Source organism: Syngnathoides biaculeatus, chromosome 23 (assembly GCF_019802595.1).
Source record: "Syngnathoides biaculeatus isolate LvHL_M chromosome 23, ASM1980259v1, whole genome shotgun sequence".
Classification (NCBI taxonomy): domain Eukaryota; kingdom Metazoa; phylum Chordata; class Actinopteri; order Syngnathiformes; family Syngnathidae; genus Syngnathoides; species Syngnathoides biaculeatus.
Window position 1 is genome coordinate 8,005,443 of NC_084662.1, and position 22,496 is coordinate 8,027,938.

General features: G+C 46.5%; 1 protein-coding gene across 10 annotated transcripts in view; it reads right to left on the reverse strand.

The window, feature by feature from the left end:
- The window catches only part of epb41l2 (erythrocyte membrane protein band 4.1 like 2), a 49,007-nt gene that overhangs the window by 8,890 nt on the left and 17,621 nt on the right, over positions 1–22,496 (reverse strand). For 6 of the 10 annotated variants that reach the window (XM_061812772.1, XM_061812763.1, XM_061812764.1 and 3 more), the window contains 14 exons: positions 21,245–21,349; positions 21,009–21,051; positions 19,100–19,175; positions 16,205–16,301; positions 15,109–15,233; positions 14,947–15,034; positions 13,967–14,119; positions 12,958–13,055; positions 12,695–12,867; positions 11,067–11,152; positions 5,894–5,944; positions 4,208–4,267; positions 1,661–1,828; positions 227–295 (listed from right to left, as the gene is read on the reverse strand). In XM_061812772.1, the coding sequence (XP_061668756.1) occupies positions 227–295; positions 1,661–1,828; positions 4,208–4,267; positions 5,894–5,944; positions 11,067–11,152; positions 12,695–12,867; positions 12,958–13,055; positions 13,967–14,119; positions 14,947–15,034; positions 15,109–15,233; positions 16,205–16,301; positions 19,100–19,175; positions 21,009–21,051; positions 21,245–21,349 (1,392 nt within the window). The remainder of the gene's footprint in view (positions 1–226; positions 296–1,660; positions 1,829–4,207; positions 4,268–5,893; positions 5,945–11,066; positions 11,153–12,694; positions 12,868–12,957; positions 13,056–13,966; positions 14,120–14,946; positions 15,035–15,108; positions 15,234–16,204; positions 16,302–19,099; positions 19,176–21,008; positions 21,052–21,244; positions 21,350–22,496) is intronic. The other 4 variants (XM_061812773.1, XM_061812771.1, XM_061812769.1 and 1 more) reach the window with 3 other exon arrangements.

A 22,496-nucleotide genomic window follows, 5' to 3' on the forward strand; every position in this document is an offset into this window, starting at 1 on the left:
TGTACAAACATGCACGCGCAAAATGGGGTGCGCACACACATACGCAGCATGGGAGACAAAAACAAAACAAAACAAAAAAAAAGCAAAATATGATCATTGAACGTAAAAGCAGGGAAACAGATCATTTGTTCCGCCGTGGACACAAAAGACGGGACATTCGGATGGACGCCGTGCAGGTGGGAAGCCGCACTGGATGGGAAAAGAAACGGCGTGAAGGTTAGAGCACCTTGCTGACTTCTTTGGCGTCGCAGTTTTCAGCCGCCGCCGCCGCTGCTTCTTCTTCTTTCTCGGGCACCTGCGTCACACACACACAGGGAGCCGCCGCGCACGTCAATCGCACGCGCGGACTTTCGGGCGGCATCACATCGCCCGTTTGACGGCCGTCGACGCAGCTCCACCGACATGCGAGTGTGGGGGAAAAAGCGGAATAAGGTGCAATCCATTTCCACGACTGCCACCGTCCGTCTATTCCCGATTTGCTATCCACAAATTCAACAACGGTGATGCCTCGGTTCTCGAGCACAATCCCGTTCCAAAACGCGGTTCGAAAACCGGATCGGTGTTTCCCATTACAATGAATGGAAAAAGAAATAATGGGTTCCAAGCCTAAAGATTTGGGCTTTTTAAAGCATTTTCTTTAGCTTTTCCTGATAATAAACTGTATAGTAGAAATACATGTATAGTTTAAATACTTTATATAATAAAATATTTTGATAAATACATTTGTTTTTTTGCTGAAAATATATGCTTTATTACGCTAGGCTGGGAGTGCATTGCCGTATCTGTAGCTTCTCGGGCCCCAGCCTTCTAAACCTTTGTTATCAACAAAAGTGCAGAATAACTTTAAAGACGCAACTTGCCTTCTTTGGAGCCATGATTGGGGGTTAATACGGTAGTCCTCGATAAGAAGAAAAACAACAGTCACTACCGGGACACGTCTGCGTTATACACGATAACTATAAGTGCGCCGGTTGCGCCACACGCGATGTTTATTCGGCAGCGTGGGAAGTCACAACAAACCGCGTCGTGGGTCAGCTGGTCGAGCTGTGCGCAATGTTATTTCGGGTTTTGTCGGGGGCGTTCGAGTTCCGATTTTCATTCAAACACAGAAGAAAAAAAAAAAACAAATTTGTTCAAAAACGGGGACGTTCGAGAACCGAGGGGCTTTACTCTATCGCTTGTGCTTGTCCTTTCATGTCCTGTGGTGCCACAAGATGGCAGCAAATCCCTGGCTCATAAGAAAAGTCGGAATTGGTGTCATTCAATTGGTGAGACTTCGAAAATGTGCAGAGAAAAGTTTAGGAAAGGTTCAATGAAATGAAGGAAGAATCATGATTTCTTTGTGCATTTTCTGAACTGTCAAATTCAAATATTGTCCCGTTTTTGAATTTAAAAAAAAAAAATTCTGCTTCACGCGAAAATAAAATCGACATCCTTAAGTTTTTGTGAGCAGTGTCTCAACTTTTTTTCTGCTAAGCCGCGAGAATTCGGCTCCTTCACGGTTGAAAAAGTGCAACAGAGTCTGAACTAAATCCTGCCTCAGTGCTGAGAAAATGTCAGCTGATGCAGCTGGAGAAGAAAGGATGGAAGAAGAAGAAGAAGACCGCGCACAAAGCGGTGAAGAGAAGGTGGCGCGCCGAGGCGGCTGTGCGGGACGTACCGCAGCGGGCCGCTGAGCGCGCGTGGCGGCGGCGGGAGACGAGCTGAGGCGCTTCTCCCACAGGTTGGGCTGCGGCGGCGAGGCCGGCGGCGCCTCCATAAAAGAGCGCTTGAGCTCGCTAACGCTAGCCTGGTGTTTCAGAACTTCATCTTGGGTCTTATCGTGGTCCTGATGGGATGGCAAGGGATTGGGGGGGAGGGAGGAGGTTAAGGTTCGGAGGTGGGGAGAGAGGGAAGGGGTGGTGGGGGTGGGGGAGAACATTTGGTCACAGGAACATGAGGCTGTCCAGACGGACGCCGTATTTCACCGGCGATTGGCTGGCGCAGCGGCCATTGCGCCAGTGAAATCAGGGCGTCCGCCATCTCGGTACATTTGTTACATGCGCTTTTCTTGCTCTGGGGACGCGAACAACAAGGAGGTGATAGTGGATCGGTTTTGCTCCTCTGGATTGGTTGATCGCCACTTCTGAGACCGCATGTCACAGCTCACAGTTTTTTAATTGGTTGCTTTTTTCCATCCATCCATTTTCTTAGCCGCTTATCCTCGCAAGGGTCGCAGGAGTGCCGGAGCCTATCCCAGGTGTCAACGGGCAGGGGGCGGGGTACACCCTGAACTGGTCGCCAGCCAATCGCAGGGCACATCGAGAAAAACGGTCACACCTCGGGGCAATTTAGAGTCTCCCATTAATGTTGCATGTTTTTGGGAGGAAAGCGGAGTGCCCGGAGAAAAGCCACGCAGGCACGGGGAGACCGTGCAAACTCCACACTGGCGGGGCCGGGATTGAACTCAGGACCTCAGGACTGTGAGGCCAACGCTTTTCAGCTGAGCCCACCGTGCCGCCCTTTACTTTTTTCAATTATTTTCATTTTAATTTCTAATTGATGTTTTGTTTACATAACCAGAATGAAAAACTCAGAAACGCCAAGAGAATTAGATTTTAAATGTTAAATGTTGCGGCTTCTATTTTTCATTAGTTTTCCATGTTTTATTTTAATATTTTCAGAATTTTTATAAAAAATGAAAAACACTTTTTGTAATTTTAAATGTCATACCTATTGATTTTTTTTTTAATTTTGTTCATTCGTTCATTTATTTTTTCTTATGAAATAATTTTTTTTCCCAGAAAATAAAATGCTAAATTAATTGTCTATTTTTCAAAATAAAGGTGGTAAACATGAAATGTACACCAGAGAAATTGGCATTTTTTTTTTTTTTTTTTTATCTTCGATCATTTATGACCTCAAATAGGGACATTTTGCAAACCGGTTTCTGTGATACTTTTGGACCGTTTTGAAAAAAATTTTTTTCCCCCCTCGAACTTCTTATCGTAAAAGGTGGCGAGTGTTTATGTAGGTGCGTTCTCCAATTCAGGATTGCGTGGCTTTGTCAATCAAGCGCTACTTTTATCTGCCACGTCGGCCATCGCTATCACCTCCGAGTTGCCCAAGATGGACAACAAACTTCCGGTCGTTTTAGTTGGTTAGCAAACCACAAATAACTCGACAGTCATCAAAGAACAGGATGAGGGGGGTTTCCTTGTGGGGGGTGGGGGGGTGGTGGGGTTTGCATGGGCAGGGGGGGTGGGGTTACTGAGGCAGCGTTAGTAGGGTTAGGCAGGCGGCAGTCATCATAACTTTCAACTCATAAATCAATGCAGACGACGACGACCTCGGAAGCGCATTCCGCATGCACGTTTCACAAAGCGGCCATTGTGACAACTCGCCCGTTGAAGGAACGAAAGAGCGCAGCAGTTGCTGTACCGGAGTCCATTTTTCAGGTACAGGAACGATACACGAGTATACTCTATACCAGGGGCGTCAAACTCATTTTTGTCGCGGGGCACAAGCTAGTTACGGTTTTCCTCAGAAACCTTCAAAATCTTTAATCGCATCATCATATTCACAAAAAGACATCTCAAAGACAACATTTCAAGGTTATCATTTATGATATATGACAATTTGGAATTTTGGAACCGTGGTGATTTACCTTTGCGGGCCGCATGAAATCATTTGGCGAGACGGATGTGGCCCCCGGGCCTAGAGTTTGACACCCTTGCTCTAAACTCAAATTTTGGGGCATTTTTACATCGTGCATTTACTTAATCCGAATATCCACATTATATTATTACATTATTTTTCAGTCCCCGTGGGAGACGGCAATTTGCCGTCGAATCTGCAAAAACAACTTTTTGCCCGTCAGATGACAACGTCGGCAAATCCCGTTTGAAACTGTCACGTAAGCAACCGCTTTGCGCTTTCTGCCGCGCGTCTTCAGGCGGAGCTGTCCGAAATGGCCGCCGCGCGAACGTCGGACCGTCGCGCCCCCCCCCGCCCCGCGACGCAAACATGTTCGGCGACGGCGAACATGCCGACGAGAGCCCCCGGGTGTGCGGCCGAGAGAGGGCAGCGGTGCAAGCCCGGCGCAAATCGAGCGCGCCGAAAAAGCCGCCGCGGCGTCGGGGGAGGGGCGGGGTTGGGGGAAAGCACACAAGTAACGCCGCAGCCTCTGATTGGCGGCCGTCAATCGCGCCAACGCAGAAGTACCAACCTCTAACATCAAATTACTGTGCCTCACATAAATATTATCCACACGCACTCTCACTGGACTCTGGAAGGTGGACATACAGCACAAATAAAAATGAGGGGGGGGGGTGATTTTTTCCACACACAAGACGTTTGAAATTCATACAATTACAAATAAATAAAGACACAGAATAAAACAAAACTGAAACAAATGGGTAAAAACAAATACAGCAGTGCCTTGAGATACGAGTGACTCAACTTGTGAGCTAAGGCGATACGAGCCGTCGTTGGCCCGATTTTTTGACTTGCGTGTGTACATTTGTGGTTCTTACAAAAAAAAAACTTCACTGTCGAACTATACACACATATAAAAAAGTGAATTACACCATCTATTTAAAAGAAGCCAATAATTTAGTCTTTAAGTGCGCTAGCTTGATGCTAATGCATAATGGGAAACACCACAGCAAGGCTAATGAATAGCGTGTATGTAGCATCTATGTGGCGTAAGTGAACGATACTTGAACACTAACTGTGAGGCAAAACGTGTAGACAGACAATAAAACAATAATTCAGAGGCATATATGTTTTATCCTCTGCGGAGAATGAGGAAAATATTAATGGCCGCTATGGAGTTGTGACAATGCCTCTGTGTGCGGTAGCATACATCCCTATGTGCTAGCATAAATTACTGGCCCCTGGTGGCCAAGGTCCACGCGCCAGAAGGAGCAGCTCAATGTCAACTGAAGAACAATTTCATTCTTCAATGGCTTTAAGACATAATTAATGTGTTTTTAGAAAGAACAATATTAGTATCTATATATGAATAAAAGGACAATATTATAAGGTGCTATTTGTCATTAAAATACACATTACAAAATTTGTTTTTTGTTTTTTAGGTGAAGGCTGGAACGGATTACCGGCATTTCAATTCGTGTCACTGGGGAAAACTGATTTGAGAAACGAGTGTTTTGAATTACAAGCGTGGTCACGCAACAAATTAAAGCTTATATCTCAAGCCACCTCTGTAAATGAAATAAAAATTGAAATCAATGAATTCTAAAACAAACGTTGAATAAACATGTTGAATAAATCACTTTCTCCATGAAGAAAATTCAAAGCAAAAATAATGTTCTTACTCATCAATAATTAAAAATGAAAATGTCGTTTTTTTCGCACAGTGTCAATAAAAGACATTCATTCATAGAGAAATACATATTTTCAATACATTCATGATAAAAAATGAATTTTGGCCAAGCAATACACAAATGAATATTGCAAAAAATATTTGATTATGAAAGGCTCAATCTTTCAATCGGCAAGAAACACACCACTGTAAATAAATTAATCAAAATTGCTGGTGAATAAATGAATAAAATGAAAAGACGAAGACGAGCGGCAGCGCCTCAAAGCGTGAACGTCGACACACATCGACGACGACAAAACACACACAAAGTCGCGTGCCACCCGAACGGAAGCCCAAAGTGCCCACCTGGGACCGGTTTTGCCCATCAGAGCCACTCCGCAATGACGAGGGGGAGAAACGAAAAAAACTGTTCGCAGGAGGGGGGTCTGCATTGCAAAAACTGATTGCGCGTCGTCGCGCCACAAGCCGCAATTCAAGCAATAAACGCATCACACAAAACCAGAAAAGAACTCTCTGGAACACGCACTCCGCAAGGCATGCTGGGTAAAGAAAGGGCCCGCTACAGACCTGGGCGGGCGCGGCTTCCACACGGCCGGGGCTCGGGTCCGCCTCCTTAACCTTTGGCATCGTTGCCGTGGCGATAAGATCATGGAGATTGGAGTGGCGGCAAGAAAGTTAAAAAAAAAAATAAAATGAAATGGATGATGGGAAAAGCGATCATTTTGTATGGATTCGCAAAGTCGACGAGTGTCGATCTTGCAAGCGCGTCCGCGACGACTGAAGGCCAATACAGATCTTTTGGGCTCTCAATAATAATAATAATATTACAAAAATTGTTACTGGAAATAAGATCTGTTTCTATTCACCATTTGGAATATTTTCCATACATTCATGTTTTGAAATGGAATAAATGAATAAAATGTTTCAAATGTCATATCGTGAAAATTTAAATATTTACAATTCAAAGGAAATCTTTTTTTTTTTTTAATCAAACAAATATCGTCTCTATTTTATAATAAACATTTATTTATATATTTTTTTCCGGAAAAATTAATAATACGTAATTCAAATAACAGAGCAAAATACACTTTTCCAATACGATTAATGATCTATGTTTAAAGCGTCCGTGAGGGACTGAAGGGGCACTTAAACATTTCGTGGACACGCCACATAAAACGTCAGCTTTACAGATGCCACGCCGGCTCTGCGTTTTTTGTTGTTGTTGTTGATAGGGACGACGCATCGAGCGATTATCATACTCGTCAGGTCACGGGATCTGGAAGAGCGGCGGCATAACTAACGAGCTAACTGATAAGCGCTGCATATGTTAATTACAATCATTTGCTTCTGCATATACTGCAACTCCACAACCATATATTTTTATTTAAATAGCTTTTACATTCTGTTTCAATAGTCAATTTAACATCTTTATCCTTTTAAAAATCCTACAATTTTTTATATACAGTTATGACCCACATATTGAGGCTTTATTATCCATAAATTCACAAGCCTATCCCCAGCTATTTGGTGAATATCTCAATTATTTCTTGTCTTCCATCTAAATCGGTACATTATACCCTAATACGCGATTTTAAAAAAATATCTATTTTGTTTCTCACTGTCAAGACTTAAATTTTCCTGCTTTAGGTGAATTAACAAAAATAAATGTATTTTTTTCTGTTTGCTCAACGACAGAAAAATGAAAGGACTTTTTTTAGGCAATTGTTCAAAAGTTTACATTCTCTAAGTTTCTTTTTTTTTTTAAAATCAGTTCGAATACGTTTGATATGGAAGCGTATTGCTGCCACACCCAAAAAAAAAGGTCGCTACCACATTAAAACGTGATATGTTTCACATTATAATGTGGTTAATTACACGTTACAATGTGAATCGTTTCACATTCATTTTAACGCAATATGCTTCCGTAGGACAAAATATTTCTTTTTTTAAAGTTTTTATATGGTTTGTCTATGTGTTGTAAAATGAGCATGAAGTATTTTGTCATTTGTGGTATATTGTATTTACACTTTTGACTGTTAATATGGGCAATAACAAACATTTTTAGGGGGCGTCAACAACTTGCTAGCCCTGCCATGGCTATCATAATGTGAATCGTTTCACATTATAACGCAGAGTCGTTTCACATAAACTGAATCACATTATTACTTGAAATGACTCACATTATAACGTGGAATTAACGACATTATAATGTGAAACATTATAATGTGGTAGCGACCTTTTTTGTTTGGTGTGGCAGCAATATGCTTCCATAAGACAAACTATTTTTTTTTTGAAGTTTTTATATGGTTTGTCTATATGTTGCAAAATGCAAAAAGTATTTTGTCATTTGTGGTGTATTGTATTTACACTATTGACTGTTGATATAGGCAATAATAAACATTTTTAGGGGGCGTCAATAACTTGCTAGCCATGCCAGGGCTCAGTCTGAGTTATTATTACTAAAGTAAATATGTTTGATCCAAAATCTGATTACGCTCTTTTCAACTTCAAATTGGGGTTGACAGTGAGAGGAAAGTGGAAAACGGAGACGAGAGGATAGCGTCGGGCGACAGGTCGCAGAAGCGGCGGGGTGAGAGTCTACGCGGCCGGATCGCAAATCTCCTGCGCCCTCGTGATGCGCCTGACGCACGGGGGGGCGTCCGCGAGGAGGGCGGCGGCGGCCGCGGGCTTATCTGGACTCTCCTCGCCCGGGCCCCTCCGCCGGCCGGAGACCAACTTCTCCAGGTAGCACAGCGTCAGGCCGAGGGGCGTGGCCAAAATCAGAGCCAGCGCCAGCGAACGGCTGCCCGCGAGCATGACGGCCAGCAGGAAGGCCACCAAGAGGCAGGGCAGCAGGAGGGGGGAGGGCCGGGACAGGCAACGGCGGACGAGCCGGCCGAGGGCGCCGGGCGGATGGGAGCCGTCGCTAAACGGGGGAAGGCGAGGAGCTGGGCGGAGAGCGAAGGAAACTAAAGGCAGACACGGCTGCGGCCCGATCAGCTTTGAGGCGAGGAGGTCTTTGAATCGACGGAATCGGGACACGGTGACAACGGAGGCCACGCTTCTGGCTCTTGCCAGGATCGAAAATTTCACTCCGTTAAACGCCGACAGCCTCTCCGCCACGGCCCAAACGCAAAACGGCTTCTTGGTCGCGTTCGTTTCCCACGCGGGGTGGAAGCTGAGCAGGAGAAATATGTATTTGAGCGCATCCCTCAGCGGACGCCGCCCGCCGCGCTCTCCCTCCGAGGTCGGGATCTCGGAGGGCGGGGTCCGGGGGCGGGGCGCGAGCGGGGAGGAAGGGGGCGTCGGTCCGCGCGCGAGGGCGGCCCCCTCGGGGTCGTCGGGGGCCGGGTCGCCGTCCTCGGAGATGTCGGACAGGCCGCACTCCAACTCCGAGATGGAGTCGAGCGACGGCGGGATGGAGGAGAGGGATGACAAGGAGGAGAACGAAAGAGGGAACATGAAGATGGACTGATGGCGCGAGACCACGTTGGGGGGGGGGGGGGGGGAGTTGTGAAAAGGTGCGAAAGGGTGATGTTTTGCAGAAAGTCGTGACCAAAAATTAAGCATGCGTGGGTGAGTGAAGGGTAAAAAACAGAGAAGGGGGAAAGAGACAACGTTAGTGAACGGCAACAGCACAGAAAAGGTTAAACATGAGCACAGCAGGGTGCGGCGGCGGCGGCGGCCTGGGGGCGGGGCTTCCTTCCGGATTTGTACATGAGGGCGCAAAACGCTCACGTGAACATTCAAGGAGACATATTTCGGAAAAAGGACTTTTTCATTGCTTGAGTTGCCAGATGTGATTGTGACTTTAACAGCGCGGCGAGCTTAAAATCGGTCAAGTAGTCGTCTCTGCTGGCCTCGACACTTCAGACCAGTTCTTGACATTACAGCCCGAATTCCGATACCTCGCGAGACGACATGAATTTCTCCCGCGACCGCACTCGCAACTCGATGCACTCGTCTTTGCCCATTGAAACGAACAAAAGAAGCTATTAATATGTTTTAAAAGAGGGAAAATAGGACTTTCCAAAACGGTAACGATGTCATTAAACGGAAACAATTTTTTGCCACATTGGATCAATTCATTGAACGGCCACTCCGCTGTTGCGGGGCAGCATAGAGCTCGTGCACGTGACGTCGCCACTTTCACGGCGCCATATTGCAGGTCAAACAGAGTTTTTTGTTTTTTTTTTTAATTTTTATTAATACGCATTGTAGGTTATCGTTTGGCTACAACACGCTTCCGTGTACGGGGGCTGAAGCCAATCCAAGCATTTTATTTTCTTTTTTTTTTTAAATACGCATTGGACTAATTTGAGAACAGTGCATTTTTGAAAAAAAAAAAAAAAAAAAAAAAAAAAAAACAGCCTCTGTCACAGAAAGGATTACCGAAGTTTAATGTGTGGCCGCAAGACGCTTCCGTATACGGAGGAGCCGACTCGATGTCTATTTTTTTTTTCCCAATCATAGTTAATGAATGCGAGTTTGTGTAAAACCAGGGGTCATTTATTGAAATATTGGTATTTGTATTGAAAAAAACTCGAGTGTCTCCATCACTATGTGGGATTTATTCTCGTCTAAATAAATAAATATAAATAAATCTCGACGACTTCCTCACCAGATCCATGCGCAGATCCAGTTGTCCAAGACAAGCGGAAGCGGGTTAACAGTCCACTTTCTTATCAGCGAAAACATGGGTCCTCTATGCCAAGTGTCTCTCATTTTTCGTTGATTATCACCTTCTAAATCTTTAACGGTATGGGAAAAAACTTGGGCGTCGTGCTATAAGACGTATTTTGGCGTCGTCTCCAACCGACTCAGCGTTGAACGATCCTTTGTTAGACCGGCAGGATGGCCAGTCACGTGACTTCGGTGACGTAGGTGCACGAGCTCTAAATAGTATAACTCCCCCCAGCTCATCAGTACAGCACTAATATAAGCCGGTCACAAATATATGACACCCTTCCTGTAATATTGTCCGCGCATGCGTCAGTGCACTGTTTCCATTCAATGCGTTCTTTAAAGGGTTGTAAATGTATTTTTGAATCATCTTTTTGTTATTATAGCGATAACTCAGTGCATATCTCAATGCACCACTGCACTTCTTGATCCTTGGGCTATTTTGACAAAAAGCATGACGCACATGGGAAGTGTTTTAAAATTGTGAAAAAAAAAAGTTCCTCATATGTCTCCCTGCAAAGATTTAAAGTGGGACGAAACGCCGATCTAGCGGAATCAAAAAGTGCATTTCGGCGCACGGAACGGGAAGCCCGACTTCTGTGAAAAGGACGTAACCACTGGAGGAAAACGAAAGCAGAAGTCAATTGCTAGAAAGAGAGTGCGTGTGTGAGGGTTCGGAGTGCTTAAAAAAGGGGGAGGCGGGGGGTCAACAGGAGGCATGCAGAACCAACACGGACCACCCATTTGCTCTGGACTTCAATTCTGTGGTGCAACCTGCCAGGCTAAGTAGTGCTAATACTGATACAAAATATGCGGTCAATATTATTTGTCAAGCTTACACTCCCACATACACGCACACAAAAAACACAAAAACACTTTTAGAGGCGCGTATCCTGCCTCGACGTTGCAGTCCACCTACTGGAGAATAAAGGATCCACACTTTTCGGCAAAATAAAAACTGTGTGGCAACCGACGTGGGCCCCGACAACCACGACAAAAATTATTTCAATGCATCGCTTGATGATGAACCTGCTGCAGAATATAAAACGGGACACACCTTGGAGTCGGAGTGGAGGTCCAGGTGGGGCTCGTGACCGTTCTCGGTGGCGTCCCGGCTGGCCTCAGTGATGCTGATCATTGGTGCTGATGGGGGGGGGGGGGGGGGGGGGAGAAACAACCAAAAGATCAATACGAACCCCCAAAAGTGAAATGCCGACGCAGACATATCAAAAATGACAAAGAAAAAAAGAGCATGCCTTCAGTAGTCGTACATAGGCCCTAACCTGCATATCAAGGATATCAAAACAATTGAAATAAAAACACTTTTTTACCCCAAGATCTACTTCTCAAGCATTCTCCCTCGACGTGGAAGAAGGGCTGACATTTTTTGGGTGTTTTTGTTTTTTTTTAGAATGACCAATGATGAAATAAAATGACCAAGTCACAAAGATCTACACTTTACTAGAAAAATACATCCATCTGTTTTCTTCGCCGCTTATCCCCACGAGGGTCGCGGAGAGTGCCGGAGACTATCGAGACAAACAGCCGCACGCGCAATCTCACCTATGGGCAATTTAGAGTGTCCGATTAATGTTGCATGTTTTTGGGACGTGGGAGGAAACCGGAGTGCCCGCCCGGAGGAAACCCACGCAGGCGTGGGGAGAACGTGCAAACTCCACACAGGTGGGTCCGGGATTGAACCCGGGACCTCAGAACTGTGAGGCCAACGCTTTACCAGCTGAGCCCACCGTGCCGCCCTATAAAAAAACAAAACATATTTATGTTTAAGTATATTGAGGATTCTTTATGTGTAAATGTATGTTTGTTTGCCTTGCATAACCGCACGAGCCAATATTACACAACATAATTAACTTTAATCATTTTTTCATAACTATCTGAGTCCACGTTGATGATCGCTAAACGCCACACGCATGAAATTGCACACATGAGGATTTGGGATTGTAGTTCGTTCACTTTTCTCATTTTGAGCTCGCTTTTCGGCCGAATGTCAGCGTCGTATTTTCCATAAACCGCTCGAAAATTCCGTTACATATTTCGCTCCATCGGCAGATGAGGCAAACGCACTTCGAAAACGACATCGTTAAAAAGTTGCCGGCCTCCCATTTTATATGAAAGTGATACATTTTTGTCTTCTTTACTGCAATATCCATACTCATGTCTTGAGAGCTTAAAATAGGGGGGAACTTAAATGTTAAAAAAAAAAAAAAAATGAAAAAACATTTTTTTTGTTTCCTCAGGGCGCCGTCGGTATCGACCGAAACTGCCGATCGCGATGGACGCATCCCTGCTTTTAACGGGATTCCATGCAGTTGTCACCACCCTCCGTTGTTGATGTGGTTGCAGTGGATCGAGATTTCCAGCTGGGGGCGATGTGGCACATAACTTGTGAGCGCAACAAGTGTTTTGCAGAGCCAACGTGGTCTTGGCCGCGCAACATTTGCAATTTTGGAGCGCAATCTCTTGTGCGTGTGCGTACGTTACATGCTGCATTCATTTCGTGGTGGGGGCCTTGTGGGCGTTTCTTTCAGAACACTCTGCCTTTTCATCTCTGTCTCTATGTGACAGGAAGCAGCTGCAGCTATTTCCTGTATCTGGTCAGACGACAAAAATACGTTCTTTCCAAGGGCATCGCAGCCACGCGTGTGGCGCGCGTGCACGCGTTACCTCCGTCCAGGCTGCGGCTGACGCGTTTGGACGAGGTGCGCTCGAACGCGGGCGCCGGCCGGTCTATGAGGGTGCTGGCCAGACGGGTTTGGGTCTGCGTGCGTCCGCTGTAGCGGAATTTGGAGCCCAGAGTCAAGAATCGCGGGGTGGTGGGGGGCTCCGGTGCGTTTAGCCTGGGAAATCCAAAAAGAGAGGATGTGAACGGAATGGTCGCTCGTGACATTTGCCGGATGTTTCTTTTTGTTTTGTTTTCCCCCTCCGACCTGAAGAAGCTGTGGTTCTCCACGCAGACTTTCCACAGCCGTTTGGCGGAGCGGTGATTCTGGAGTTTGAATCCCACGGTGCTCTCGAACTGCTCCGTCTGTCGGAAACGAGCGTGAGAAACGCGGTTGGCATCGACAATCAGGTTTTTTTTTTTTTTTTACATATTTACACTTGTCCAGCAATTATGAGTGTTTTAAAAATAAGCCATCTGTGCTGTAATTATCACGCGAAGAGTGAATATTTCAAACGGTTAACTTCTTTTTGGACGTGAACGACTTTTCAGACTTCCCAAGGGGTGTGTATACAAACCGTTGGATCTCCCGAGTGCCTGCCAAACCAGAAATTATGACATTAAACACCCAAGTACCGTAATTTCCGGCCTACGAAGCGCACCTGATTATAAGGCTTACCCAGTACATTTGTAAAGGAAATACCATTTGGTGCCCGTGTAAAAGCCGCAAGTGGGCACATTGAAACACGAGATATTTACAAAGAAAGACGGTACACAGAAAGGTTTTAATACCTTAGCTTAGCTTAACATAGCAACAACAGGGTAGCGCCGGTAAAAAAAAAAATAAAGCTAGCGCCAATGCTAGCACTAATGTTAACAGGGCCAGTTAAAATAAAACTTATTGGTAAACATCACTGAGACAGGTCAGTAACACAACAGCAACACACTGGCAGAGCGCTAATGCTAGCGCAGCGCTAACAAGGCTGGTAAAAGTCACTTCCTCGGCACATATATTCCACCGGTCTCACTCTTACCTTTTCCGCTCGAGTGCCCCCTTGCGGCCGTTAGAAAAATGCACAAATTAGCTGCTTCGCCGCATAAGCGGAGGGTTGAAAGCGTGCGAAAAAGGTCGCGGCTTATAGGCCGGAAATTACGGTAAATCTTTTGTTAATGATGCCAACTACAACTTATTTCCATAAAAACAAGTTGCTTGATTGATCCTTGAAGTAAGTAGCCCGTAAGAGTTTTTAACCTTGCCCGTACGGGATCCTTCATACCTCTCCAGGTCTGATCTTGATGTAGAAGTTGTTCCTCTTGTAGGAAATCTTGAGGATTTTGGGCCAGGCGAAGCGATTTATCCGCAGCCTGTCCTTGTAGACCAGGAGCCCGTTGGCGCACACTCCCAGCATGATGTCCACGCCCTCAGAATCCTGCCCATAGATTCAAGTCAAATATAGATTCAACGGTGCCTCGACATTGTCCTGAGGAAGATTGAATTTCAAGGCTGTTACTCGTATGATGCGAGGTACCACTCTATGTTTTCCAAACCCGGAACACACGGACGGGACCATCATGTCATTTTTTCCAGGGCCCAAAGTTGATTATTCGACTGTAACGTGTTTAGCTGGCGGGCTAACTCGTTGGCGCAAAGCTTTTAAGTCCAAGGCCATCTGCTAATGGTCAGTGGGGTATTGACTTAACGTGGGGAAGGGGTGGGGGGGCGAAGGGGATCTATTCGCCAATACGTAGATAATGGACACGCACACGCGCAATCTTGCCACTGGTATTAGCTGATCGATCGCTTGCTTTTACTACAAATGGGTTTTATTTTTAAAAGTGTGGTCAACAGACTTCCTCTCTGCTGCTCTGGAATTATTTGGACATTGGAATGCTCGGGGAAAAAAAAAAAAAAAAAAAAAATCTCCCATCCTCGCGGCCTTTTATTTTAAGCGCGCCGGCCCTCTTTCCGAGCCACTCGCCCTCCGTCTCGCGTCCTCTCTTTTCCATTTCAAGCCCCCCCGTCTCCCTCTCTCATGAATTTTTTCCTCCTTCGCTTTTCCGGCGACCGAGACAAACATGATCGGCACGCACGTGGGAAATGCGCCGGCCGATGACCCCTCCCCCCCGTGAGGGGAGGTGGGCTATTCCCATGGTCTTCTTCGACGTTGTTTGCACAGCTGACACAAACGCGCACACACACACACACACACATCAACGGAGAAACAATTTTTTTTTTTTGGGGGGGGGGGCGTCGTACCTTCGCATGGTGCAGGTCAACCCCGTACATGGACAACTTCTTGGCGTTTTCTAGAAACTGGGCGTCGGCCTGCGCTGGCGTCATCCCCCTAACGGTAACGAGAAATTGAGCAAGCTGTCACCGTGGCAACGCGCGCAACCGGCGTCCACGAGCGGCACTCACTTGTGGGACTTGTGCAGCTCCAGAATCTTCTCCTCCATCTCTTTGCTCTGATTGGGGGCAAAGGTCAGCTGGCTGATGTAGTCCAGAGGACGAGGCTGGTCGGGTTCGTAGTCGCCGATTTCTGCCTGCGGCGCACAAAGACCAGAAATCGTCGAAACGCCAAATTTCGACTTGCTTCACGCTGCGGGTCCAATTGCCCAATTTTGATAAATGAACGCTAATCCATATTTTTTTTTAACACCAGGGAGTGAACGAATGGAAGTAAACACTACCGTCTTTTCCGGCCTTCAAGCCGCGACTTTTTTCACCCGCTTTCAACCCTGCGGTTTATGTGGTGATGCGCTAATTTATGTATTTTTTCTAACGGCCGCAAGGGGGGCACTCGAGCAGAAAAGGTAAGAAAGAGACCGGTGGAATATATGTGCCGAGGAAGTGACTTTTACCAGCCTTGTTAGCGCTGCGCTAGCATTAGCGCTCTGCTAGTCTGTTGCTGTTGTGTTACTGACCTGTCTCAGTGATATTTACCAATAAGTTTTATTTTAACCGGCCCTGTTAACATTAGTGCTAGCATTGGCGCTAACTTTAGCACGGCCCTACAGTTAGCGCTGTGCTAGCGTGTTGCTGCTGTGTTACTGGCGTGTCTCAGTGATATTTACCAGTAAGTTTTATTTTAACTGGCCCTGTTAATGTTAGCGCTAGCTTTAGCACAGCGCTAGCTTTAGCCCTAGCGTTAGCGCTGCCCTAGCGTTAAACTCTTTCTGTGTACCGTCTTTATTTTTAAATATCTTGTGTTTCAATGTTGGTACTTTTACACAGCTGGGGCGTATTTATGTACCAAATGATATTTCCTTTACAAATGTACTCGGTGACGCTTGTGAACAGCTGCGCTCTGTAGGCCGGGAATTACAGTAATTTTCAACACTCCAGAGCCTTGAGTTTTCCTGACCCTTCAAGCGACGACACTGTTACATTAACAACCCCGTCGGCAAACATTTTCTACATTTAACGACGTGTTCCTCAACAACTTTACACCACAGGCGTATTAACTGGATATTACGAATATCCCAATTGTGACACTTGACAATTGCAACTTTACCTGCAGCGTGTACGAGCCCAGGAGAGCGTGAGTGACAAACGAGCAAGGCAGTCGGCCAGACGCCACGTCTTCGCGGAGCTGCAGACACAACAGGTACCTTGACGAGACAAACGTAGACTCAGTTAGGCGTCAGCGTCTTTGCGCAGTGGATCGAAGACCAAAATGCAACGCTCGCTTGGGACAGGTAAGCCCAAACAGTTTTCGGCTATTAAATGTGAATTGAGGCGAAAAGTAGGAATACGAGGGTGCGGACGTAGCCCGCCAGGCATCCCCGGTTTAATGGTGAGGGGATGCGTTCCAGACGCACCTGCACTAGGTGAAAATCCACGACACGGATCCAGTTTTACCACTCTCGCAGTCTTTAAAACATATTTAAACAATTTGTAAACTCGTACAGTGTTGCCTCGGTTCTCCGCCACAATCCGTTCGGTTCGAAAAATGATTTGTTCAAAAACCGAATCGATGTTTCCCATTACAATGAATGGAAAAACACATAATGCGTTCCAAGCCCCCCAAAAATTGTCTTTTTAAAGCATTTTTTTTTTAGCTTTTCCTGATAATAAACTACATAGTAGAAATACATGTATAGTTTAAATACTAAATAATAATAAAATAATTTAATAAATATATTTATTTTTGCTTAAAATGTATGCTTTAGTAGTAGTGGGTCAGGGTGGGTCAACTGCATGCGCCACGTGCATTTCTGGGTTTTTTCAGCAGTGAGGGAATTCACAACAAAGCGCTTCGTGGGTCAGCTGATCTGGCCGCACACAATATGTTACTTCCGTTTTTGTCGGGGGCAACCGAGTACCGATTTTCGTTCGAAAACAGAAGCAAAAAAAATCTCAAAATGTTCATTTGAAAAACGAGTTGTTCAAAAACGGGGACGTTCGAGAACCGAGGCTTTACTGTATTTGAACACACAAATAAAAGCTTGAAATAGAAAATACTGTAAATATTATCGTCCTGGTTACGGGCATGATGATGATAAGAGGCGGGGCAAGGTTGGGGTGCCGTGCGACCTCTGCGAGTCTGCACGAGGTTCTGGGTGAGAGATTTAGATAGCTTGAAAAATGAAAAACCGCAATTTAGCAGGGGTTGCAAATTATGAATCGCAATATCGAACACCGTACTGTTTATGAGCAATCTCACAAATCATGCCAGTGACTTGTCGAGTTGCTACGGTGACACTGGAAGGACAAAAGGAAGAAAAAGTTGTCTGTCGTCCCAAAGGAGACCACCGTCCACCGGCAGGAGGATTAAAAACTGCTTTGTTTGTTGTATAATTTTCCCGGGTATGACGATTGGTCAGGATAACCTCGCCGTTAATCCTCCCGCGCGCCGTGTCGAAAAAGTCAGTTGCGTAACGTTCGCTAAAAATTGCGGTCGGTTGACTGTTGTGGACGCGGGGTGGGGGGGGGAATTCATTTTCCAAATGGAGTCTAAAGCCGATGACAAAACTCAGAATCTGCGGGTTGCCGGTTCTGGATCCTGGTTACGAGGGGGGGAGGGGGGGGGTCTTTGAGTAAAGGCAGTGAAGCGGACATTCGCTGACGTGGAGGCTGAGGTGGCGACCGGTCGCTCGAGACCTCTTAAGACCTGCTTGAAAGACCCTGTAAAGTGAACTCAGATTGGTTTTGAAATGTATTAAACATTTTTGAAAAGAATTGCTGAAAACGTGAAAAGACTTGGAACTATGTAGTACTCAATTTTGGAGATAAGCATTAAAAAGTTTTTCACCACTTCAGGTTCCCGGATTTTTGGGCGAGGGGGCGTGGCTAAAACAGGGCCCGGTGGTGCACTTGGTCTCGGTTTATCCGGTCCAATTGCGACGTCCGCTTCACAAGCTATCCACGCCGACCTCCGAAAATCCCTCTCCCCTTCGGAGAATCCGGTGACGTGGCCAATTTAGAGTGCCTCGTTGTCAGTTGTGAGTGTACGTGAGCAGATCATTCTGATTATCACTTTTTTGAAATTATTATTAGACGTGATGGGCATTTTTTCCCAACGGCCGCAAAGGGGGCACTCGAGCGCGAAAGGTAACAAGAGTGAGACCAGTGGAATATATGTGCCGAGGAAGTGACTTTTATTGGTGTGTTTTTTTTTTTTTTAGCCAGCCATTTTAGCGCTGTGCTGGCATGTTGCTGCTGTGTTACTGCAGTGTATCAGTGATTTTTACCGGTATATTTTTTTTCTTACCGTTCCTATTAGCGTCGCGCTAGCATGTTGTTCCCGCGTCTCAGTGATTTAGGTATGTTTTATTTTTTTTAACCGGCCCTATTTGTAGTACCGTCTTGTTGCTGTGTTAAGATGAGTAAGTATTAAATATTAAGTAAGTAGTAAGTTTAAGTATTAAAACTTTGAAAACTCTACGTACAGTCTCTTGCTAGCGCTTCCGCCAACATGCTAGCTTCAACGCTAGCGCCGCAGCTGTGTAAAAACCGCAAGTGCCCACTTTGAAACCCACGTTAAAACACGAGATATTTACAAAGTTGGCACACAGAGTTCAACGCTAGCCCCGTCGCGCTAATGCTAACGCAAGCGGCAAAATGCCAGCTCCAACGCTAACGCTAGCGCCGCAGTTGTGTAAAAGCCAAGTAAATATCTCGCGTTTCAATGTGGGCATTTGCGGCTTTTACACAGGCGCGGCTTATGCATGTACCAAATGGTATTTCCTTTACAAATGTACTGGGTGAGGCTGTAGGCCGGAAATTACGGTAATTAACTTCTTTGTTTTGACAAAAGAACAACATGACCTCTCACCCTAAAGTCAGCCAGGACCCAAACATCGCCGTTCACTTTCGGGGCTTTTAATTCGGCTTGATTTCCACGAATGTCGCTGTCTCGTTTACATTTGCGTGGACGTCGAATCGAGTTTCACGCAGCAACGCTCACCTCGTGATGTCTTCGGTGAGCAGCGAGGGGTCAGGCGGGTAGAACTTGACGTTGAAGGCAAACTGCCAGTTGTTGCCTAAGGACAAACGAAGCAAAGGGGGGAAAAAAACGGGGATCATTCGTGGAGATCGCAGGTTTTGTTTTTTGTTGCTGTGATCGGGGTCATCTGCAGTTCTATCCATCTGGCCTCATTCCAGCCGTCCCTCCTCTCTTCCGGGTGGGTGTGCTTGTGCGACAGACTCGGACAAGGGAGAGCGAGGCGGGATGGCGCGAGGGCGAATGGCGGCTTTTGGACGTCGCTAAGCCCGATGCATCTCGCACGCGAGCATCGAGGGACACGCGCAAAGCAAATAAAACTGTTGCGTAACGTCATGCTGCCTTCGCCCGATAGCAACGCGTAATCTTCGACAAAGACGCAGTGTGGGGAACAAAAAAAATCACATCGTTACAGATGACCACGAGTGGTTTGCATTTTGGTGTGTTTAGGTTTGAATCTCAGCTCGGCCTGCGTGGCAAAAACGTGTGACAGTTTCAAGGAAGATGCTGAAGTTAGATGACTGGGAACGATGGGAATTGAAATATTGTAACCTTTATTAAAAGACGATAAAGCCGATTCAGAGATTTGTTTGTAAATGTTATGCACGTAGAGCGTTGGCCTCACGTTTCTGAGGACCGGGGTTCAAATCCCGGCACCGCCTGCGTGGAGTTTGCATGTTCTCCACGTGCCTGCGTGGGTTTCCTGCGGCCAATCCGCTTTCCTCCCACATCCCAAAAACATTCATTGGACACTCTAAATTGACCCTAGGTGTGATTGTGAGTCTGGCCGTTTGCCTCTATCTGCCCTGTGATTGGCTGGCGACCGGTTCAGGGTGTTACCCCGCCCTCTTGCCCGTTGACAGCTGGGATAGGCTCCAGCACTCCCCGCGACCCTCGTGAGGATGAGCGGCAAAGAAAACAGATGGATGGATGTTATCTACGTGGTAGCGTTGACTTCACAGTTCTGAAGACCGGGGTTCAAATCCGGGCCCTGCCTGCGTTGAGTTTGCATGTTCTCCCTGTGCCTACGTGGGTTGTCTCCGGGCACTCCGGTTTCCTACCGCATCCCAAAAACACGCATTCATTGGAGACTCGAAATTGCCCGTAGGTGTGATTGTGAATGCGACCGTTGTCTGTCTCCATGTGCCATCCGATTGGTTGACAACCAGTTCAGGGTGTGCCCCGCCTCCTGCCCGTTGATAGCTGGGATAGGCGCCAGCACTCTCCGCGACCCTCATGAGGATGAGCGGCTCAGAAAACGAATGATATATATATTTGAGGATAACTGTTGCAATGTGCAAAAACTAAGAACTATGTGCTGCTCAGTTTAGACGTGAAAGCGCAAAAGTGTTTTTCGGACTTTGGACTCAGGCCCCTACTACATAAGAACTTGAACGCCTTTGTTCACGTAGCTGGCGTAATTGTCATGTGGAGTTCGCTAGTTAGATACGGTTGCGTCCCAAAAGTGCAGCCGCCGTTGCGTGGCTGCTTTTGAGCGCCTTGTTGTTGGCGACGAGTGTGCGCATGTCACCCAGAGACAAATGGAATTTTTTTTTTTTTTTTAGGTCACTTACAGTGCTGCCCAGATGCATTTTTATCTATTATTTAATAGCTTTCAGCTTCCTGCGTATGATTTTAGCTCAAAACAGAAAATTCCGACGTAGCGGACAAAGTTTAGATGCGCTGCAAAAATCCCAGGTTGCAAAATAATTCATGGATGTGTAAAAACGTCCAAGCGGAGGGATCTGGATCTCACTTACTGCATTGAATTAAGTGCACTACGCTGTCAAAGCTTCCATTTTTACACATTTGACGCAAATACACGTAGCAACTTCCACGCGTAAAAATTGTGGCGAGTGAAAACAGAACTTACTGCGGATTTGTCTCTTGATTTCCTTGGTGGGGTCCAACCAGCACTGAAGGGTGGACACAAAGATGCGTGAGACACTTTGAACGCACGATTCGGGACTGCTGACACAAACGGGTGCGGAAGATCATTTTGCATTTTTCTGGGAAAATTGGTTGAGTAAACTGAGGAGAATCGCTGTGGGCGATTTTGCGTCTCGAAAAAAAATTGCGTCCGAAAGGCACGTAGGAAGTGCGAGCTACCTTCTGTTCGTGGTGGTCTGTGAAGGTCAGGCCGAAGTAGTCCTTCTCCAGCAGATTGAGGTGCTCGCACACCTTGAAGAACAGGAAAAGACCCTTGGCCCGCTTCTGCAGCACCAAAAAGAAAAAGACTTGGAATATTAATGGATGCCCACAGAGTTATTATTTTTCGTTCACTTCTGCTTCTTTTTCATATTTACCACGAACCTCCTGTTGTGTTTTTTTTCCACCCTTAGGACATCAGAAATCTTTATGAGTCCGTGCGACCCGCTGCGTGTTAAATTAAATCAAACAAGTCAATAAAAATCACGAGCCGCATGGCCAAGCATTAAATTGATATTTAATGCGTCTCTTTTGTTTTCCATTTTTAGCCTCCGATATTTTGAATATACCATATGTGGCGGCACGGTGGTGCGACTGGTTAGCGCGTCTGCCTCGCAGTTCTGACGACCAGGGTTCAAATCCCGGCCCCGCCCGTGTGGAGTTTGCACGTTCTCCCCGTGCCCTCGTGGCTTTTCTCCGTTTTCCTCCTACATCCCAAAAACGTGCAACATGAATTGGACACTCTAAATTGCCCATAGGTGTGATTGTGAGTGCGACTGTTTGTCTCCATGTGCGCTGCGATTGGCTGGCGACCAGTTCAGGGTGTGCCTCGCCTCCTGCCCGTTGACAGCTGGGATAGGCTCCAGCACTCCCTGCGACCCTTGTGAGGATAAGCGGCTAAGAAAATGGATAGGTGGATGTTCTGTATGCGGCAGCACGGTGGGTTAGAGCATCTCCCTCAGAGTTCTGACGACCAGGGTTCAAATCCCGGCCCTGCCTGTGTGGAGTTTGCGTGTTCTCCACGTGCCCCGCGATTGGCTGGCGACCGACCAGTTCAGGGTTTCCCCTTCGCCTCCCGCCCGAAGTTAGCAAGGATCGGCTCCGGCATTCCTGCGGCCCTTGTGAGGATAAGCGGCTTAGGGAACGCGCGGATTGACGTTCTGTACGTGGCAACTAAGAAAAAAAAAGGGATGACACGTAGATGTGGCATCAGTCAATCGCCATCATTTTGGGAAAAGTGTCATTTTTTGTACGGGCGCTACGGTCGCGCTTCACTTTCCGTCCGAGCGTCTGCATCAATGCGCCTCTGTCTGCTCAATCCGTGCTCTGGGCCGCATTCCGTCGGGAGGACCGTAAAATCCTCCACACTGAGCAATGACAATGACATTTAGCCACACATTCACAAAAAAATGCGTGCGGGCAGGCAAACACA